Source organism: Cetorhinus maximus, chromosome 6 (assembly GCF_964194155.1).
Source record: "Cetorhinus maximus chromosome 6, sCetMax3.hap1.1, whole genome shotgun sequence".
NCBI lineage: Eukaryota > Metazoa > Chordata > Chondrichthyes > Lamniformes > Cetorhinidae > Cetorhinus > Cetorhinus maximus.
Window position 1 is genome coordinate 158,436,778 of NC_135884.1, and position 19,108 is coordinate 158,455,885.

At 45.1% G+C, this 19,108-nt stretch overlaps 1 protein-coding gene across 1 annotated transcript in view; it reads right to left on the reverse strand.

Moving 5' to 3' along the window:
* Positions 1-19,108, reverse strand: part of tat (tyrosine aminotransferase) — an 89,983-nt gene that overhangs the window by 35,324 nt on the left and 35,551 nt on the right. The window contains exon 6 of the mRNA XM_078544746.1: positions 6,456-6,594. Within this exon, the coding sequence (XP_078400872.1) occupies positions 6,456-6,594 (139 nt within the window). The remainder of the gene's footprint in view (positions 1-6,455; positions 6,595-19,108) is intronic.

A 19,108-nucleotide genomic window follows, 5' to 3' on the forward strand; every position in this document is an offset into this window, starting at 1 on the left:
TCCATCCGCCAAGGGCAACATTCTGCCTTATGAGAATAATTCCAGAGATAAAACACTTCAGTTTTGTGGATAGGTTGATCTCTTTAGAGAAGATTGAGAGGAAATTAGATAGAAGTCATAGAGTTTCACAGCACAGAAAAAGGCCCTTTGGCCCATTGTGTCAGATTTGCTATGAATTAATTGAATTTAAATTCCACCAGCTGCTGTGGTGGGATTTGAACCCATGTCCCCAGAGCTTTAGCCTAAGCCTCAGGATTACTAATCTAATAACATTACTACAAAGCCACCATTGTTTAAACCTCCTCCAGAGGTCCCCAGCATCACAGATGCCAGCCTTCAGCCAATTCGATTCACTCCACGTGATATCAAGAAACGGCTGAAGCCGGATACTGCAAAGGCTATGGGACCTGACAATATTCCGGCAATAGTACTGAAGACTTGTGCTCCAGAACTTGCCGCGCCCCTAGCCAAGCTGTTCCAGTACAGCTACAACACTGGCTTGTCCCCGGCTATGTGGAAAATTGCCCAGGAATGTCCTGTACACGAAAAGCAGGACAAATCTAACCTGGCCAATTGCTGCTCCATCAGTCTACTCTCCATCATCAGTAAAGTGATGGAAGGGGTCATCAACAGTGCTATCAAGCAGCCCTTGCTCAGCAATAACCTGCTCACTGACGCACAGTTTGGGTTCCACCAGGGCCACTCAGCTCCTGACCTCATTACAGCCTTGGTTCAAACATGGACAAAAGAGCTGAACTCCCGAGGTGAGGTGAGAGTGACTGCCCTTGACATCAAGGTAGCATTTGACCGAATGTGGCATCAAGGAGCCCTAATAAAACTGGAGTCAATGGGAATCAGGGGGAAAAATCTCCGCTGTTTGGAGTCATACCTAGCACAAAGGAAGATGGTTGTGGTTGTTGGAGGTCAGTCATCTCAGCTCCAGGGCATCACTGCAGGAGTTCCTCGGCCCAACCATCTTCAGCTGCTTCATCAATGACCTTCCTTCCACCATAAGGTCAGAAGCAGGGATGTTCACTGATGATTGTACAATGTTCAGCACCATTTGCGACTCCTCAGTTACTGAAGCAGTCCATTTCCAAATGCAGCAAGACCTGGACAATACCCAGGCTTGGGCTGACAAGTGGCAAGTAACATTCGCGCCACACATGTGTCAGGCAATGACCATCTCCAACAAGAGAGAATCCAACCATTGCCCCTTGACATCCAATGGCATTACCATATCTGAATCCCCTACTATCAACATCCTGGAGGTTACCATTGACCAGAAACTGAACTGGACTAGCCATATAAATACTGTGGCTACAAGAGCAGGTTAGAGGCTAGGAATAGTGCAATGGGTAACTCACCTCCTGACTCCCCAAAGCCTGTCCACCATTTACAAGTCAGGAGTGTGATGGAATTACTCCCCACTTACCTGGATAAGTGCACACCCACAACACTCAAGAAGCTTGACACCATCCAGGACAAAGCAGCCCACTTGATTGGCACCACATCCACAAACATTCACTCTTTCCGCCACCAACACACAGTAGCAGCAGTGTATACCATCTACAAGATGCACTGCAGGAATTCACCAAGGCTCCTTCGACAGCACCTTCCAAACCCTCGACCTTTATCATCTAGAAGGACAAGGGCAGCAGACACATGGAAACACCACCACCTGGAAGTTCCCCTCCAAGTCACTCACCATCCTGATTTGGAAATATACCGCCATTCCTTCACTGTCACTGGGTCAAAATCCTGGAACTCCCTTCCTAACAGCACTGTGGGTGTACCTACACCACATGGACTGCAGTGGTTCAGGAAGGCAGCTCACCACCACCTTCTCAAGGGCAACTAGGGATGGGCAATAAATGCTGGCTCAGCCAGCGAAGCCCACATCCTGTGAATGAATTTTAAAAAACCTGGATACCAACTAAATTCTAAAAAAAGGAATAGAAATTTATTTTAGATCATGGATGGACAGTGGAGACCTGTAGCTTGCAATACTTTCATCATGTGGAATTTCAGGACAATTCATGTGTCTTGGGGCACCAAGTGTGCAGCAAGTGTCTCCAGCAGCTTGAGCTTGGGCTCAGGAATTCCGAGTTTGAGGCAGAGCTGGAATCACTGCAGAGCATTAGGGAGGATGAGAGTTTCTTGGATCATACATTCCAGGAGGTGCTCACCCCACAGGTTGTGAGAGTTCAAGGTGACAGATGGGTGGCCATGCGAAAAAAACTATGAAGAGGCAGGAGGTACAGGTGTCCTTAGGACTTGTGCCACTCTCAAACTGGTAATATTACTGGAATAGTAATCCAGAGCCCGAGTCTAGTGCTCTGGAGACATGAGTTCAAATCCCACCATGGCAACTGGGGGAAGTTAAATGCAATTAATTAATAAAATGGAATAAAATGTTTGTATCAAAAATAATGATCCTGAAAGTACGTGATTGTTGTAAAAACGCTTCTGGTTCACTAATGTCCATTAGGAGAGGAAATGTGCTTTCCCTAGCCTGTCTAGCCTATGTGTGACTCGAGACCCACAGCTATGCGATTGACTCTCACCTGACCTATGGACTGACATAACAAGCCACTTAGTTGTATCAAACTGCTGTAGAAGAAAGTACTGTCATGTTGCAATGCCACATGGAGCACAGTGTTTCTAGCAGGTGGCTCACCACCACCTTCTCAAGGGCAATTAGGGTTGAGCAATTAATGCTGGCTTAGCCTGGAACCCTCAAATTCTGAGAACAATAATAAAAAATACGATGCATATGAGGTAAATTCTTCAAGCAAGAACCAGGCCAAAAAATACAATAAGTTGAGAGGGGAGGTGATGAAAAGGAAAATAAGACTGGCAACGAGAAAATGAGAATAGAATGGCAGTTAACATAAAAGATAACCTAAATCTTCTCCTGCCATGTAAATAGTAAGCAGGTAGCAGGAGGTGGGGGTGGGTCCAGTTAGGGGCAAAGAGGGTGGATGCTGCCAGTAATACACTGAGGCCTTCATTAGGGACCAACCCTGGAGAGAGGAAAGGGGGGGGCAGGATTGGGATCACAGGAAGCGGGTCGCCGGCTAGAATTGTGGGGGGGGTCTGATGCAAAGCAGGGGGTGACTTTCAATGGTTTCCTCCCTTCCCAATGTCAGATCCCTTGATTGGGCACAGTTTGTCAATGATGGACACCCCACCATCTTCATAAGGCCGCAGGGGAACCTGACAGACTTTGCTGGGCAGTTTTCGGGTGGCATGGGAGGCCTGTGTGAGTCTATTTACATCCCTGAGCCACCATTAAATCCCAGTGGACCTAGGGATAATTGGTCTCAAGTAGCTCATTAATGAGGTTAATTGCCTTCAGGTGGGATTCCCATTTCAGGCCTTTCCCGCTCCTCACTAAATGCGGGACACTTTTCCTGCTGCTGGGAATCGGATGCAGGCCTCCTCCCCATTCTCCCAGCATTATCCCTCCTTAGCCTCCGCCATCATGTCTGCTTCAGTGTGTTCCATTAAATTGCACCCATTGAGAGAGTGGTTAGCAAAGCATCTGGGATCTTTGGCTTCAAAAAATTAAGGCATTGAGTACAAAAACAGGGACATTATGCTGAACCCTCATACTCCTTTGGTTAGGCCCCAACTAGAGTATTGCATCCAGTTCTGGTCATCACATTTTAGGAAGGATGTGAGGGTCCTTGGGAAGGGGCAGAGGAGATTTAGCAGAATGGTTCCAGGGATGAGGGATTTTAACTACAAGATTAGGTTGGAGAAGCTGGGGTTGTTCTCCTTGGAGCAAAGGAGATTGAGGGGAGATTTGATGGAGGTGTACAAGGTGATGACAGGTAAGGTAGACAAAGAAAATCTGTTCCCATTGGCTGATGATACAAGGATCAGGGGACATGAATTTTCAGCTAAAGATGCAGGAGGATGTGAGGAAGAAGTTTTTACGCAGTGAGTGGTAATGACCTGGAATTCACTGCCCACAAGGATGATAGAAGCAGAAACAATGAATGATTTTAAAAGGAAATTGTATGGACACTTGAGGGAAATAAACTTGCAGAGCTATAGGGATAGACTGGCGGTATAGGACTAAATGTATTGCTCTACAGAGAACCAGCCTGGATTCAATGGGCTAAAAGGTTTCTTTCTGCACCGCAATAACTCTGTGCTTCTATGATCTATGAGTAGACAGACATAAACTGTTGGCGGAGGGTGGAGAACCAGAGACATAGATTTAAGTGAGTCTTGAAGACACAGGCTGGGATTTTCTGTGCCCGCTGGCATTGGGCGTGTTTGGTGGCGTGGGCGGATAGTATGGCGAGAAGGCCAAAAACCGATTTCATGTGTCGTGAAAACATTTTGTGTTTGTCCGCTCAGCCCGCTGATGGAGGGTCACATTCCCTGCCATTGGATGTCGGGAACATCATTGTAATACATCAGCTTATCATTATAAGGCCAGCCTGCCGAACTCCTCCCCCACACTGGGTCGTCCGCCCACATTGGCGGGAAAACACACTAACGTGTTTCACAATGGCATATATAAGGCATGCACTTGGCGAGCTGCACTTCGCTCGGGACTTCAATGTTTGTTTGCCTACCTTGCTTCTGTCAGCATCGGGTCATCAGCGCCAGGCTTCACAGGCAGCACCACATCACTTTTAGGGGGGCTGATGGGTAGGTCTCTACCTACCAGACCAGCCATAAGATGGGGGTGGCTTTTCAATGGCTGCAGGGCTAGGGCTTTCCTGGTGAAGGGGGAGAAGTGGCCTCAGGCAAGGGAAGAGGCTGCAGGGCGAGGGCTGTACTGGGAAGGAGGGTATCCCAGGGTGTGTGTGGGGGGCACATTTTGATCTATGCAAGTGGCCTCAAGATGGTGAGGGCTGAGGAGGTAGTCTCCAAGGGAGATGAGGCCAGATGGACATGTGAGGGTGTGTGTGTGAGAATGGGTGGTGATGTCTCTTGAGCTGGCAGTGAGTGAGATGCCAGTGAATGGGTGATGGGCTTGAGTGTGAGTTTGGAGTGGATGAGATGGTTGCCTTACCCTGGCTGCATGGATGAGATCATTCATCCTCTATCTGCACTGGATGGCCAACCTCTCCTGTGCAACATTGGCACTGATCACCACTGCCATTGCCTACCAAGCCGGGGTGGTAATGTAGCTGTCCCTCCTGCGGCCGGAGCGGGGGTAGAAGACATCACAGCGAGCCTACACGATGTCTAAAATGCGCTCAAGGGCTGCAGTCTTCCTGTCTTTCCGGGGCCGTGTCTTCTTTGCCGCAGTCCTGGGCCGGAAGCACTGAGCACGGCTGTATTTTAAATGTGGTGCCTGGCATAATGAAGCAGCGAGGTAATGGTGTGGCAGGCAAATCAGAACCCGCTCACCTTGGAAACGGCATGTATCCCAGGAATGCATAATTAATTAATTATGCGGGTTTGGGACGAAACGGCGTGAAAAGCCGCCATTGTGGCCAGCGGGTAAAATGTCGATTTTCCTGCCCGCTACTGCACTAGTGCAAACCTGGGATGATTCCACCCCCAGTGCTGAGGCAGGGTTGCATTTTGGAGGGACAGTATTGAGGTAATGTTGGACTGTTGGCAGGGCAATACTGAGAGGACAGTGCACTGTCAGAACTTCCAAGATGGTAGACCAAGGTTTTATCTGTCCCTCTCAGGTGAATGAAAAAGATCCCATGGCATTATTCAAAGAAAAGCAGGGGAGTTCCCCTCACTGTTCTGACCAATATTTATCTCTCAACCAGCATCGCTAAAGGGAAATCAGGTTTTCTGATTATTATCACATCGCTGTTTGTAGGATCTTGCTATGTGTAAACTAGCTTCTGTGTTTCCTACAGTGACTACACTGAGGTTGTGAAAGGCATATGAATGCAAATGATCCCTTTCTCTACGTATGACACCCAAAATGGACACAATATCCTAACTGTGGCCAGATCGGCGACTTAAACAGGTTTCACTTTACATCTTGGGCTTTGCATTCTAGACTTCATTTATAAAAGCAACAACCTTATTTTTAAAGTTTTGTGCATCCAAACTTTAAATCTCTCTAGTCCTTTTAAAGCATTATTCAATGTATATTTCCTCTCTTTACTCCTTTCAAAATACATCACTTAACATGTCTTTGCATTAAGTTCTATGCAACATCCATCTATTCAATCCACTAACTTACAGTTTTGTGAGGTTGCTACAGTGTAACTGCAAACCCTGTTGTTATGCACTCTGCAAGTTTGTTATTGTGTCCCTTCTGCCACACCACAACTTGTGGGAGAGCAAATGAAACTTTCATTGTACCAAATATCTACTGTCCATCAAGAGATCCTCATGTCTGGTACTCTCCCATCATTCATAGACAGCTCTCTGAAGTCGTCCCCAGTGACAAACCCGACTTCTATCCATAGGCACTGGCCCCTAGGTTTGAAAAAAGTTCAAATTGTTGTACTAACCAGTGAGAATCTTTTGAAGATGGGATTTACTGAACACAGAGCCACAAGGATTAGAGGGGTTGTTCACAACGATACAGGCAGTTTCATCATCAATCAACGCTTCCATTTGTTTCAGGTCAATTTCCCATGATCTTTCTGGCTGCAATCAGTCAAAAGAAAATGACAATCAATTTCTCAGCATTTAATAACATAAAGCGAGTGTGAATAGGCACAGTATACAGTATGGCACAATAGGCACAGTATACAGTATGGCACAATAGGCACTGTATACAGTATGGCACAATAGGCACTGTATACAGTATGGCACAATAGGCACAGTATACAGTATGGCACAATAGGCACAGTATACAGTATGGCACAACAGGCACTGTATACAGTACGGCACAACAGGCACTGTATACAGTACGGCACAATAGGCACAGTATACAGTACGGCACAATAGGCACTGTATACAGTATGGCACAATAGGCACTGTATACAGTATGGCACAATAGGCACTGTACACAGTATGGCACAATAGGCACTGTATACAGTATGGCACAATAGGCACTGTATACAGTATAGCACAATAGGCACTGTATACAGTATGGCACAATAGGCACAGTATACAGTATGGCACAATAGGCACAGTATACGGTATGGCACAATAGGCACTGTACACGGTATGGCACAATAGGCACTGTATACAGTATGGCACAATAGGCACTGTATACAGTATGGCACAACAGGCACTGTATACAGTATTGCACAATAGGCACAGTATACAGTATGGCACAATAGGCACAGTATACAGTATGGCACAATAGACACAGTATACAGTATGGCACAATAGGCACAGTATACAGTATGGCACAATAGACACAGTATACAGTATGGCACAATAGGCACTGTACACAGTATGGCACAATAGGCACTGTATACAGTATTGCACAATAGGCACAGTATACAGTATTGCACAATAGGCACAGTATACAGTATGGCACAATAGGCACAGTATACAGTATTGCACAATAGGCACTGTACACAGTATGGCACAATAGGCACAGTATACAGTATTGCACAATAGGCACTGTATACAGTATGGCACAATAGGCACAGTATACAGTATGGCACAATAGGCACTGAATACAGTATGGCACAATAGGCACAGTATACAGTATGGCACAATAGGCACTGTACACAGTATGGCACAATAGGCACAGTATACAGTATGGCACAATAGGCACAGTATACAGTATGGCACAATAGGCACAGTATACAGTATGGCACAATAGGCACTGTATACAGTATGGCACAATAGGCACTGTATACAGTATGGCACAATAGGCACTGTACACGGTATGGCACAATACGCACAGTATACGGTATGGCACAATAGACACAGTATACGGTATGGCACAATAGGCACTGTATACGGTATGGCACAATAGGCACAGTATACAGTATGGCACAATAGGCACTGTATACAGTATGGCACAATAGGCACTGTATACAGTATGGCACAATAGGCACTGTACACAGTATGGCACAACAGGCACTGTATACAGTATGGCACAATAGACACAGTATACGGTATGGCACAATAGACACAGTATACGGTATGGCACAATAGGCACTGTATACGGTATGGCACAATAGGCACAGTATACGGTATGGCACAACAGGCACTGTATACAGTATGGCACAATAGGCACTGTATACAGTATGGCACAATAGGCACTGTATACAGTATGGCACAATAGGCACTGTATACAGTATGGCACAACAGGCACTGTATACAGTATGGCACAATAGGCACAGTATACGGTATGGCACAATAGACACAGTATACAGTATGGCACAACAGGCACTGTACACAGTATGGCACAATAGACACAGTATACAGTATGGCACAACAGGCACTGTATACAGTATGGCACAACAGACACAGTATACGGTATGGCACAATAGACACAGTATACAGTATGGCACAACAGGCACTGTATACAGTATGGCACAATAGACACAGTATACGGTATGGCACAATAGACACTGTATACAGTATGGCACAATAGACACAGTATACAGTATGGCACAACAGGGACTGTATACAGTATGGCACAATAGGCACAGTATACAGTATGGCACAATAGACACAGTATACAGTATGGCACAACAGGCACTGTATACAGTATGGCACAATAGACACAGTATACAGTATGGCACAACAGGCACTGTATACAGTATGGCACAATAGACACAGTATACAGTATGGCACAACAGGCACTGTATACAGTATGGCACAACAGGCACTGTATACAGTATGGCACAACAGGCACTGTATACAGTATGGCACAACAGGCACTGTATACAGTATGGCACAATAGGCACAGTATACAGTATGGCACAACAGGCACAGAATACAGTATGGCACAATAGGCACTGTATACAGTATGGCACAATAGGCACAGTATACGGTATGGCACAATAGACACAGTATACAGTATGGCACAATAGGCACAGTATACGGTATGGCACAATAGGCACTGTATACGGTATGGCACAATAGGCACTGTATACGGTATGGCACAATAGGCACTGTATACAGTATGGCACAATAGGCACAGTATACAGTATGGCACAATAGGCACAGTATACAGTATGGCACAACAGGCACTGTATACAGTATGGCACAACAGGCACTGTAAACAGCATGGCACAATAGGCACAGTATACAGTATGGCACAACAGGCACTGTATACAGTATGGCACAACAGGCACTGTATACAGTATGGCACAATAGGCACTGTATACGGTATGGCACAATAGGCACAGTATACAGTATGGCACAATAGGCACTGTATACAGTATGGCACAATAGGCACTGTATACAGTATGGCACAATAGGCACAGTATACGGTATGGCACAATAGGCACAGTATACAGTATGGCACAATAGGCACTGTATACGGTATGGCACAATAGGCACAGTATACAGTATGGCACAACAGGCACTGTATACAGTATGGCACAACAGGCACTGTATACAGTATGGCACAACAGGCACAGTATACAGTATGGCACAACAGGCACTGTATACAGTATGGCACAATAGGCACTGTATACAGTATGGCACAGCAGGCACAGTATACAGTATGGCACAATAGGCACTGTATACAGTATGGCACAATAGGCACAGTATATGGTATGGCACAATAGACACAGTATACAGTATGGCACAATAGGCACAGTATACAGTATGGCACAATAGGCACTGTATACAGTATGGCACAACAGGCACTGTATACAGTATGGCACAATAGGCACTGTATACAGTATGGCACAATAGGCACTGTACACGGTATGGCACAATAGGCACAGTATACAGTATGGCACAATAGGCACTGTACACAGTATGGCACAATAGACACAGTATACGGTATGGCACAATAGGCACAGTATACAGTATGGCACAACAGGCACTGTATACAGTATGGCACAATAGGCACAGTATACGGTATGGCACAATAGGCACAGTATACAGTATGGCACAATAGGCACTGTATACGGTATGGCACAATAGGCACAGTATACAGTATGGCACAATAGGCACAGTATACATTATGGCACAATAGACACTGTATACAGTATGGCACAATAGGCACAGTATACGGTATGGCACAATAGACACTGTATACAGTATGGCACAATAGGCACTGTATACAGTATGGCACAATAGGCACAGTATACGGTATGGCACAATAGGCACAAATACCAAAACTGAGCGTAATTGTTTGCCATTTACGTGGCCCGTCCAATCTTATGGTTGGTGGACGGACGAATCGGATCAGGCAGCCTTTACATTTTTCACCAAACCTCATCCAAGGGTAGGATGAGGTTTCCATTATTGAATAAAATAAAAATAGAAATCTGTGGACAACATTTTCATAATCTATATGTTCAGGTGCCTGGTAGTGATGCTTGGATATTTTTTTCCTGATTTTAAAAACTTTATTTCCTGGGTTTCAGGTCTTCAGTTCTCTGAGGCTGCTCTCTGCCTTCAGGGAGCTTTCTGTCAGGGCTTGCCCAGGCTTGCATTGATGTCATCGCCTGCCCTCCTCTCGCCCCCACCCCGGCAGCGCTGAGCTTTTCAGTGCGGGCTTCATGCTGGCCATTAATTGGCTAGCCAGCGTGAAATCACAGTCGGGGGCCGATTGCAGTCGGTGGTCCGTTTCCTGGCTGCTCCTGGGCCTGCCTATCGAACTGAAAATTCAGGCCAATATGTGCATAATCCACGGGATAATGCACAGTACACACAGTATATGGAATAAGACATAGTACACACAATACATGGAATAACATACTGTACATGCAATATAACAATATAACCCAGAGTACAAGCAATTATGTATGGGCAACAAATGCTGGATTTTCCTGCAACACTGATATTCCATGAAAGAATAGAAGAAAGGAATGGGGAGGGGTGGTGTCGACTAGATGGTGCAGTTCTGGGAAGTATGCAGGGACAGGGGGCCTGGGCTTCATGTACGTGGCTCTTTGGTGTTGGGTGGACCATGTTGGGAGGACCGATGGGGCAGTATGTGGGATCTTGAGCTTCATGGATGGAGGGTTGAGTGCAGTGGCAGGGGAGCTGTGCTGACCCTGTACAGAGCTCTGGTTGGGCCACAGCTGGAATGTTGGGTCTACTTCCAATCACTGGGAGGGATTTGGGATTCTTGTGAGGGCGCAAGGGAGGTTTGCTGGGAAGGTTCCAAGGATGAGGGATTTTAGCTACAAGGTTAGGTTGGAGAGGCTGGGGTTGTTCTCCTTGGAGCAAAGGAGATTGAGGGGAGATTTGATAGAGGTGTACAAGATTCTGACAGGTTCAGATAAGGTAGGCAAAGAAAAGCTATTCCCACTAGCTGACGGTACAAGGACTAGGAGGCACAGATATATTTCTTATAAAGCATATTATACAGCATATATTGTGGGTTATTTCTTCAACTGCATGTGCGTTTTCTTTATAGTGTCATTTTGCATTGAAGGAGGCCATTCAGCCTATCAAGTCCACACTGGCTCTCTTTGGAGCAATGCAATTAGTCCCATTCCCCACTCTACTCCCATTTCCCTGTAAGTGCCCATTGGATTTCTTTTTGAAATTATTCATCATCTGCCTTTCCACCACCCTGATGGGCAGCGAGTTCTAGGTCATTACACTTGTTGTGTAAAAAAGTTGTATGTGACTTCTAGTCCCTGTGCCATCAGCCAATGGGTATATCCAACCTGAACCATTCTGGTAAATCTCTTCTGCTCCTTTCAAGGACCCTCAAATCCTTCCTAAAGTGTGGTGACCAGAACTGGATACAATACTCTAGTTGTGGCCTAACCAGAGTTTATAAAGGTTCAACATAGCTTCCCTGCTTTTGTACTCAATGCCTCAATTTCTGAAACCCAGGATCCCATATGTTTTGCTAACCACTCTCTCAATATATCCTGCATCCTTCAATAATCTATGCACATGCACCCCCCCAGCCCCACAGTCCCCCTGTCCCTCACACTCTTTAGCACAGTGTCATTAAGCCTATATTACCTCACCTTATCCCTTCTGCCATAATGCAAAACTGCACACTTCTCTGCATTAAATTCCATCTGCCACTTGTCTGCCCATTCTGCTAACCTACCTATGTCCTGTCACAGTCAATTGGTATTTTCATCACTGTTTGCCATTCCCCAAAGTTTGGTATCACTGGTACATTTTGAAAATGTATTCTGTATTCCAATATCCAAGTCAGTACTGCTTCCCTAATGATTGTAATTTCACCAAGTTCCCCTCTCCCACCTCCTGATTTACAGCTATTACTGTAATGTTTTTTGTATCCTCTTTAGTGAAGACAGAAGCAAAATATTTGTTCATTTCATTTGCCATTTCCTTATTATCTACTATTAACTCCCCATTAACACTCTCTAGAGGACCAACGCTCACTTTACTTTTTATTTATTCATTCACGGGATGTGGGCTTCGCTGGCTGGGCCAACATTTATTTCTCACCCCTAGTTGCCCTTGAGAAGGTGGTGCTGAGCTGCCTTCTTGAACCACTGCAGTCCATGTGGTGTAGGAACACCCACAGTGCTGTTAGGAAGGGAGTTCCAGGATTTTGACCCAGCGACAGTGGAGGAATGGCGATATATTTTCAAGTCAGGATGGTGAGTGACTTGGAGGGGAACCCCCAGGTGGTGGTGTTCCCATCTATCTGCTGCCCTTGTCCTTCTAGATCATAGAGGTTATGGGTTTGGAAGTTGCTGCCTAGGGAGCCTTGGTGAATTCCTGCAGTGCATCTTGTAGATGGTACACACTGCTGCTACTGTGCATCGGTGGTGGAGGGAGCGAATGTTTGTGGAAGTGCCAATCAAGCGGGCTGCTTTGGCCTGGATGGTGTCACAGTATCACAGTATCTGTACAGTGCCATTCAGTTCATCAAGTCTGCAGTGGCTCTCTGAAAGAGCATTCCATCTAATCCCACTCGCCTGCATTATCCTCGTAACCTTGCACATTCTCTCTTTTCAGGTAGCAATCCAATTGCCTTTTGAATACCTTGATTGAACCTGCCTCCTCCACCCTTTCTGAAGGTTTGTTCCAGACTCCAACCACCCTCTGGGAGAAAAAGTGTTTCCTCACATCACATTTACTCCCTTTGCCAATTATTTTGAATCTGTGCCCTGTAGTACTTGATGTTCTCTTGAGTGGGAACAGTTTCTCACCATTTACCCTGTCCATACCCCTCAGGATCTTGAATACCTCTATCAAGGCTCCTCTCAGCCTTCTTTTCTCCAAGGAAAACAGTCCCAATCTCTCCAATCTATCCTCATAGCTACAGTTGTTCATCCCGAGAATCATTCTTGTGAATCTCCTCTCTTTTTGGGATTTTGAGATTGGGACTGTTTCCAATGCCTTCACATCTTTCCTTAAGTATGGCACCCAGAACTGGACACAATACTCCAGGTAAGGCTTAACTAGTGTCTTATACAAGTTCAACATGACCTCCTTACTCTTGTGCTCAATGCCCCTATTAATAAAGCCTAAGATACTTTATGTTTTATTAACTTCTCTCTCAACATGCCCTGCCATCTTCAATGACCCATGTACATACACACCGAGGTCTCTCTGTTCCTGCACCTCCTTTAGAGACTCTCCCTTTATTTCATACTGACTCACCATATTCTTCCTGCCAAAATGAATCACCTCACACTTCTCTGCATTGAACTTCATCTGCAACTTGTCTGCCCAATCCACCAACATGTCTACGTCCTTTTGAAGTTCAAGGCTATCTCCTTCACAGTTGACAACGTTTCCAATCTTTGTATCATCTGCAAATTTTGTAATCATGTCCTGCACACCACAGTCTATGTCATTAATATATATCAGGAAGAGCAAGGGTCCAAACACTGACTCCTGGGGAACTCTACGACAAACCTTCCTCCAATCTGAAAAACAACCATTTATCACTACTCTCTGTTTCCTGTCACTCGGCCAATTTCTTATCCAAATGCCTACTTTCCCTTTTATTCCATGAGCTAGAATTTTGCTCACAAGTCTGTCATGTGGCACTGTATCAAATGCCTTTTGAAAATCCATATACACCACATCAACAGCGTTGCCCTCATCAACCTTCTTGGTTACCTCCTCAAAAAACTCCAGCAAGTTAGTTAAACATGATTTTCCCTTGCTGGCTTTCCTTAATTATCCTGCACTTGTCTAAGTGATTATTGATTTTATCCCATACTATAGTTTCCAGAAGTTTCTCTGCCACTGAGGTCAAACTAATTGGTCTGTAGTTACCGGCTTTATCCTTACACCCCTTTTTGAACAAGGGTGTAACATTCGCAATTCTCCAGTCCTCTGGCACCATCCCTGTGTCTAAGGAAGACTGGAAGATTAACACTAGTGGCTCTGCAATTTCCACTCTCACTTCCCTCAGTAATCTTGGATACATCTCATCTGGTCCTGGTGCCTTATCTATTTTAAGTTAAGATGGGCTTTCCAACACCTCATTCCTCTTGATTGTAAGTTCTTCTATTATACCAGTTACCTCCTCTCTCATGTTGGCCTGGGTAGCAAGTTCTTCCTTTGTAAAGACAGGTCTAAAGTACTCATTTAAAACCTCTATTTCTCTAGCCTCCACACGCAAATCCCCTTTTTTGTCCCATTCAGTCCTACTCTTTCTTTTACTACCCTTTTATTATTTACATGCTTATATAAGACCTTGGGATTCCCTTTTATGTTCATTGACAGCCTCCTTTCATGCTCTCTCCTTGCTTTTCTTATTATTTTCTTCACTTCCCCTCTGGCCCTTCTATATTCAGCCTGATTCTCCATTGGATTTTCTACCTGACATCTGTCAAAAGTGCACTTCTTCCTTTTCATCTTTACCTCAATCTCTCTCGTCATCCAGGGTGCTCTGGATTTATTTGTCCTACCTCAAATATGCCTCAACATTGCCTGCAATACTTTTTCTTTGAAGGTGGCCCATTCAGCCACTGTCTTTTCTGCCGACATTTGATTCCAACTCACCCGACTCAGATGCATTCTCATCCCATGTGTTGAGCTTCTTGAGCGTTGAGGGAGCTGCACTCATCCAGGCAAGTGGGGAGTATTCCATCACACTCCTGTGCTTTGTAGACGGTGGACAGGCTTTGGGGAGTCAGGAAGTGAGTTACTTGCCACAAAATTCCTAGTTTCTGACCTGCTCTTGTGGCCACAATATTTATATGGCTAGTCCAGTTCAGTTGCTAGTCAACGGTAACCCCCCAGGATATTGATAGCGGGGATTCAGCAATGGTAAAGCCATTGAATGTCAAGGGGAGATGGTTAGATTCTCTTTTTTCCTTTTTAAATACCTGTAGAAATTTTTGCTATCCATTTTGACATTTCTCGCTAACTTCCTCTCATACTCTAATTTATTGCTCTTGATTAACCTTTAAGTCATTCTCTGCCGTTCTTTATATTCTGACCAATCATTTTTGTGTAGTTATATGTTTTTAAGCTTGATGCTTTCTTTAACTTCTTTAGTTAACCATGGATGGTGGGTCCTCACCTCAGAATTTTTCTTTATTTTAGGAATATACTTATTCTGAGTATTCTGAAATATCCCCTGAAATGTTTCCTACTGCTTCTCTATTGATCTATCCTCTGGCCTAGCATCCTTGTTCACTTCAGCTAGCTCAGATTTCATCCCCACATAGTTGCCCTCATTTAAGTTTAAAATACTAGTCTTAGACCCACTCTTCTCCCTTTCAAACTGGATGTAAAATTCAATCATATTGTGGTCACTGCTATCCAGGGGTTCCTTTACTCTGAGGTCATTAATTAATCCTGTCACATTACACAATACCAAGACTAATATAACCTGCTCTTTGATTGGTTCCAGAACATGCTGCTCTAAGAAACTATCTCAAAAGCATTCTAAGAACTCCTCATCCAGGCTACTACTGTCAACCTGATTTTTCCAGTTTATGTGTAGGTTAAAATCACCCATGATTATTGCCCTCCCTTTATCACAAGCACACAATATTTCTTCTTGTACACTTTGTCCTACACTGTGGCTATTGTTAGGAGGCCTGTAGACCACTCCCACTAATGACTTTTTTCCCCTATTCTTCCTCATCTCCACCCAAACCGATTCTACACCCTTATCTCCTGAACCAAGGCCATTCCTAACTATTGCACCAATGCCATCCTTGATTAACAGTGCTACCCCTCCACCTTTACCTAGCTTCCTATTCTACTTGAATGTCACATACTCCTCAATATTCAGGACCCAATCCTTGTCATCTTGCAGCCACGTCTCCATAATGGGTATCATATTTATTTACTTCAATTTGCATTATCAATTCATTTTCTTTATGAATGCTATGCACATTCAGATACAGAGCCTTTTGTTATCTTTGTAACATCTAGTCTTGACTGTTGGTGAATTCTTAGGTTTTTTTCTCTCTGTCCCTTCCTGCCATTCTCTGGCTCTCATTTCTCAGATTACTATTTTGCTCTCCTGTCTTGACTCTACACCTTGAATTGCTACCTCTACCCAAGCTTGATCCCTCACCACCCCCCTTGTTTAGTTTAAAGCACTCTCTACTTCCTTAGTTATGCAGCTCGCAAGGACACCACCCCCAGCCTGGTTCGGGGGTAGACTGTTTTAACGGTACAGCCCCCACTTTCCCCAGTACTGATGCCAGTGCCCCATGAACCGGAACCCATTTCTCTCACATCAGATTGAGCCAAGCACTCATCTCTCTAATCTTATTTGCCTTATGCCTATTTGCATGGGGCTCAGGTAATAATCCAGAGATCATTATCTTTGAGGTTCTGCTTCTTAATTTGTTGCCTAGCTCCTCAGACTGACAATACACAACCTCCTTCCTCATCCTGCCTATGTTATTGGTACCTACATGGACCATGACAACTGGATCCACCCCCTCCCACTGCAAGTTCCTCTCCAGCCCTGAGTAAATGTCTTGAACCCTGGCACTAGGCAGGCAATACAACCTTCTGGACTGTTGCTCTTTGCTGCAAAGAACAGAAGGAGGCAGTGGCATAGTGGTATTGTCACTAGACTGGTAATCCAGAGACCCAGGGTAATGCTCTGGGGTACCCGGGTTTGAATCCAACTTGAATTCAACAAAAAAAATCTGGAATTAAAAGACTAATGATAACCATGAAACCATGTTGATTGTGAATCTGCTATTCTTACCTGGTCTGGCCTACATCTGACTCCAGACCCACAGCAATGTGGTTGACTCTTAATGGCCTAGCAAGCCACTCAGTTGTATCAAATTGATAAAAACAAGTCAATGAAATATGAAACCGGACGGCCTGGCATCAACCTAGACACCGAAAACGACAATGGCAAACACATCCTCTCAACTCTGGAAAGTCCTCCTTACTAACATCTGGGGGCTAGTGCCAAAATTGGGAGAGCTGTCTCACAAACTAGTCAAGCAACAGCCTGGCATAGTCATCCTCACGGAATCATACCTTACATAATGATAATGTCCCAGATGCCACCATCACCATCCCTGGGTATGTCCTGTCCCATTGGCAGGACAGGCCCAGCAGAGGTGGCAGCACAGTGGTATACGGTCGGGAGGGAGTTGCCCTGGGAGCCCTCAACATCGACTCCAGACCCCATGAAGTCTCGTTGCACCAGGTCAAACATGGGCAAGGAAACCGCCTGCTGATTACCACGCACTGCTCCCTCAGCTGATGAAGCAGTGCTCCTCCATGTTGAACACCACTTGGAGGGAGCACTCCTGACTGTATACTACTGCGGCGCCACCTCTGCTGGGTCTGTCCTGCCAGTGGGAATACCCCTAGTAGCATGATTAAAACTTTTTTCTTCCCAGCTCTAAACAAATGAATTCTGTCCTTGCCTCAAGGCAATCCTCTCTTTCCAACCATGCAATACTAGATGGAGGAGCCCACAGTACATATAGCATATTGGTATAAACCACACCATAGAAACATAGAAACATACAAAACAGGAGCAGGTGTAGGCCATTTGGTCCTTAAAGCCTGCTCTGCCATAGGATCATGGCTGATCCTCTATGACAACGATACTCCCACTCTCTCCCCATATCCCTTGACGCCTTTAGAGTCCAGAAATCTGTTTCCTTCTTAACTATATTCAGTGACCCGGCCTCCACAGCTTCTATGGTAGAGAATTCCACAGGTTCACCACCCTCTGAGTGAAGAAATTTCTCCTCATCTCAGTCCTAAATGCCTGCCCCATATCCTGAGACTGTGACCCCTTGTTCTAGATACCCCAGCCAGAGGAAACATCATCCCTGCATCCAGTCTGTCCATCCCTGTCAGATTTTAAATGTTTCAATGACATCGTCTCTCATTCTTCTAAACTCCAGTGAATAAAGACCTAGTCGGCCCAATCTCTCCTCTTACGACAATCCTGCCATCCCAGGAATCAGTTTGGTATACCGTTGCTGCGATCCCTCTATGGCAAATATATCCTTTCTTAGATAAGGAGACCAAAACTGCACACAATACTCCAGGTGTGGTCCCATCAAGGCCCTGTATAACTGCAGTAAGAGATCCTTGCTCCTGTACTCAAGTCCTCTCACAATGGTACTGAGCAAATTGATAGAGCTGCAGGTTGGCAAGTCTCCGGGTCCCGATGGACTACATCCTAGGGTCTTAAAAGAAGTGGCTAATGAGGTAGTCGATGCGGTGTTAATTTTCCAAAATTCACTAGTTTCTGGAAAGATTCCATCAGATTGGAAAGTAGCAAATATAACCCCTCCATTCAAGATGAGAGGGAGGCAGAAAACAGGAAACTATAGGCCAGTTAGCTTGACGTCTGTCGTGGGGAAGTTATTAGAATCCATTATTAAGAAGGTTATAGCTGGGCTCTTTGAAGAGCTCATGGCAATTGGGAAGAGTCAGCATGGGTTTGTGAAAGGAAGATCATTTTTAACCAATTATCCTTTTTGAAGGAGTAACATGCGCCGTGGATAAAAGGGAACCTGTAGACATACTGTACTTGGACTTCCAGAAGGCATTTGATAAGGTGCCACATCAAAGGTTATTACGGAAAATGAAAGCGCAGGGTGTAGGGGGTAAATATTATTATGGATAGAAGGTTGGCTGGCTGGCAGAAAGCAGA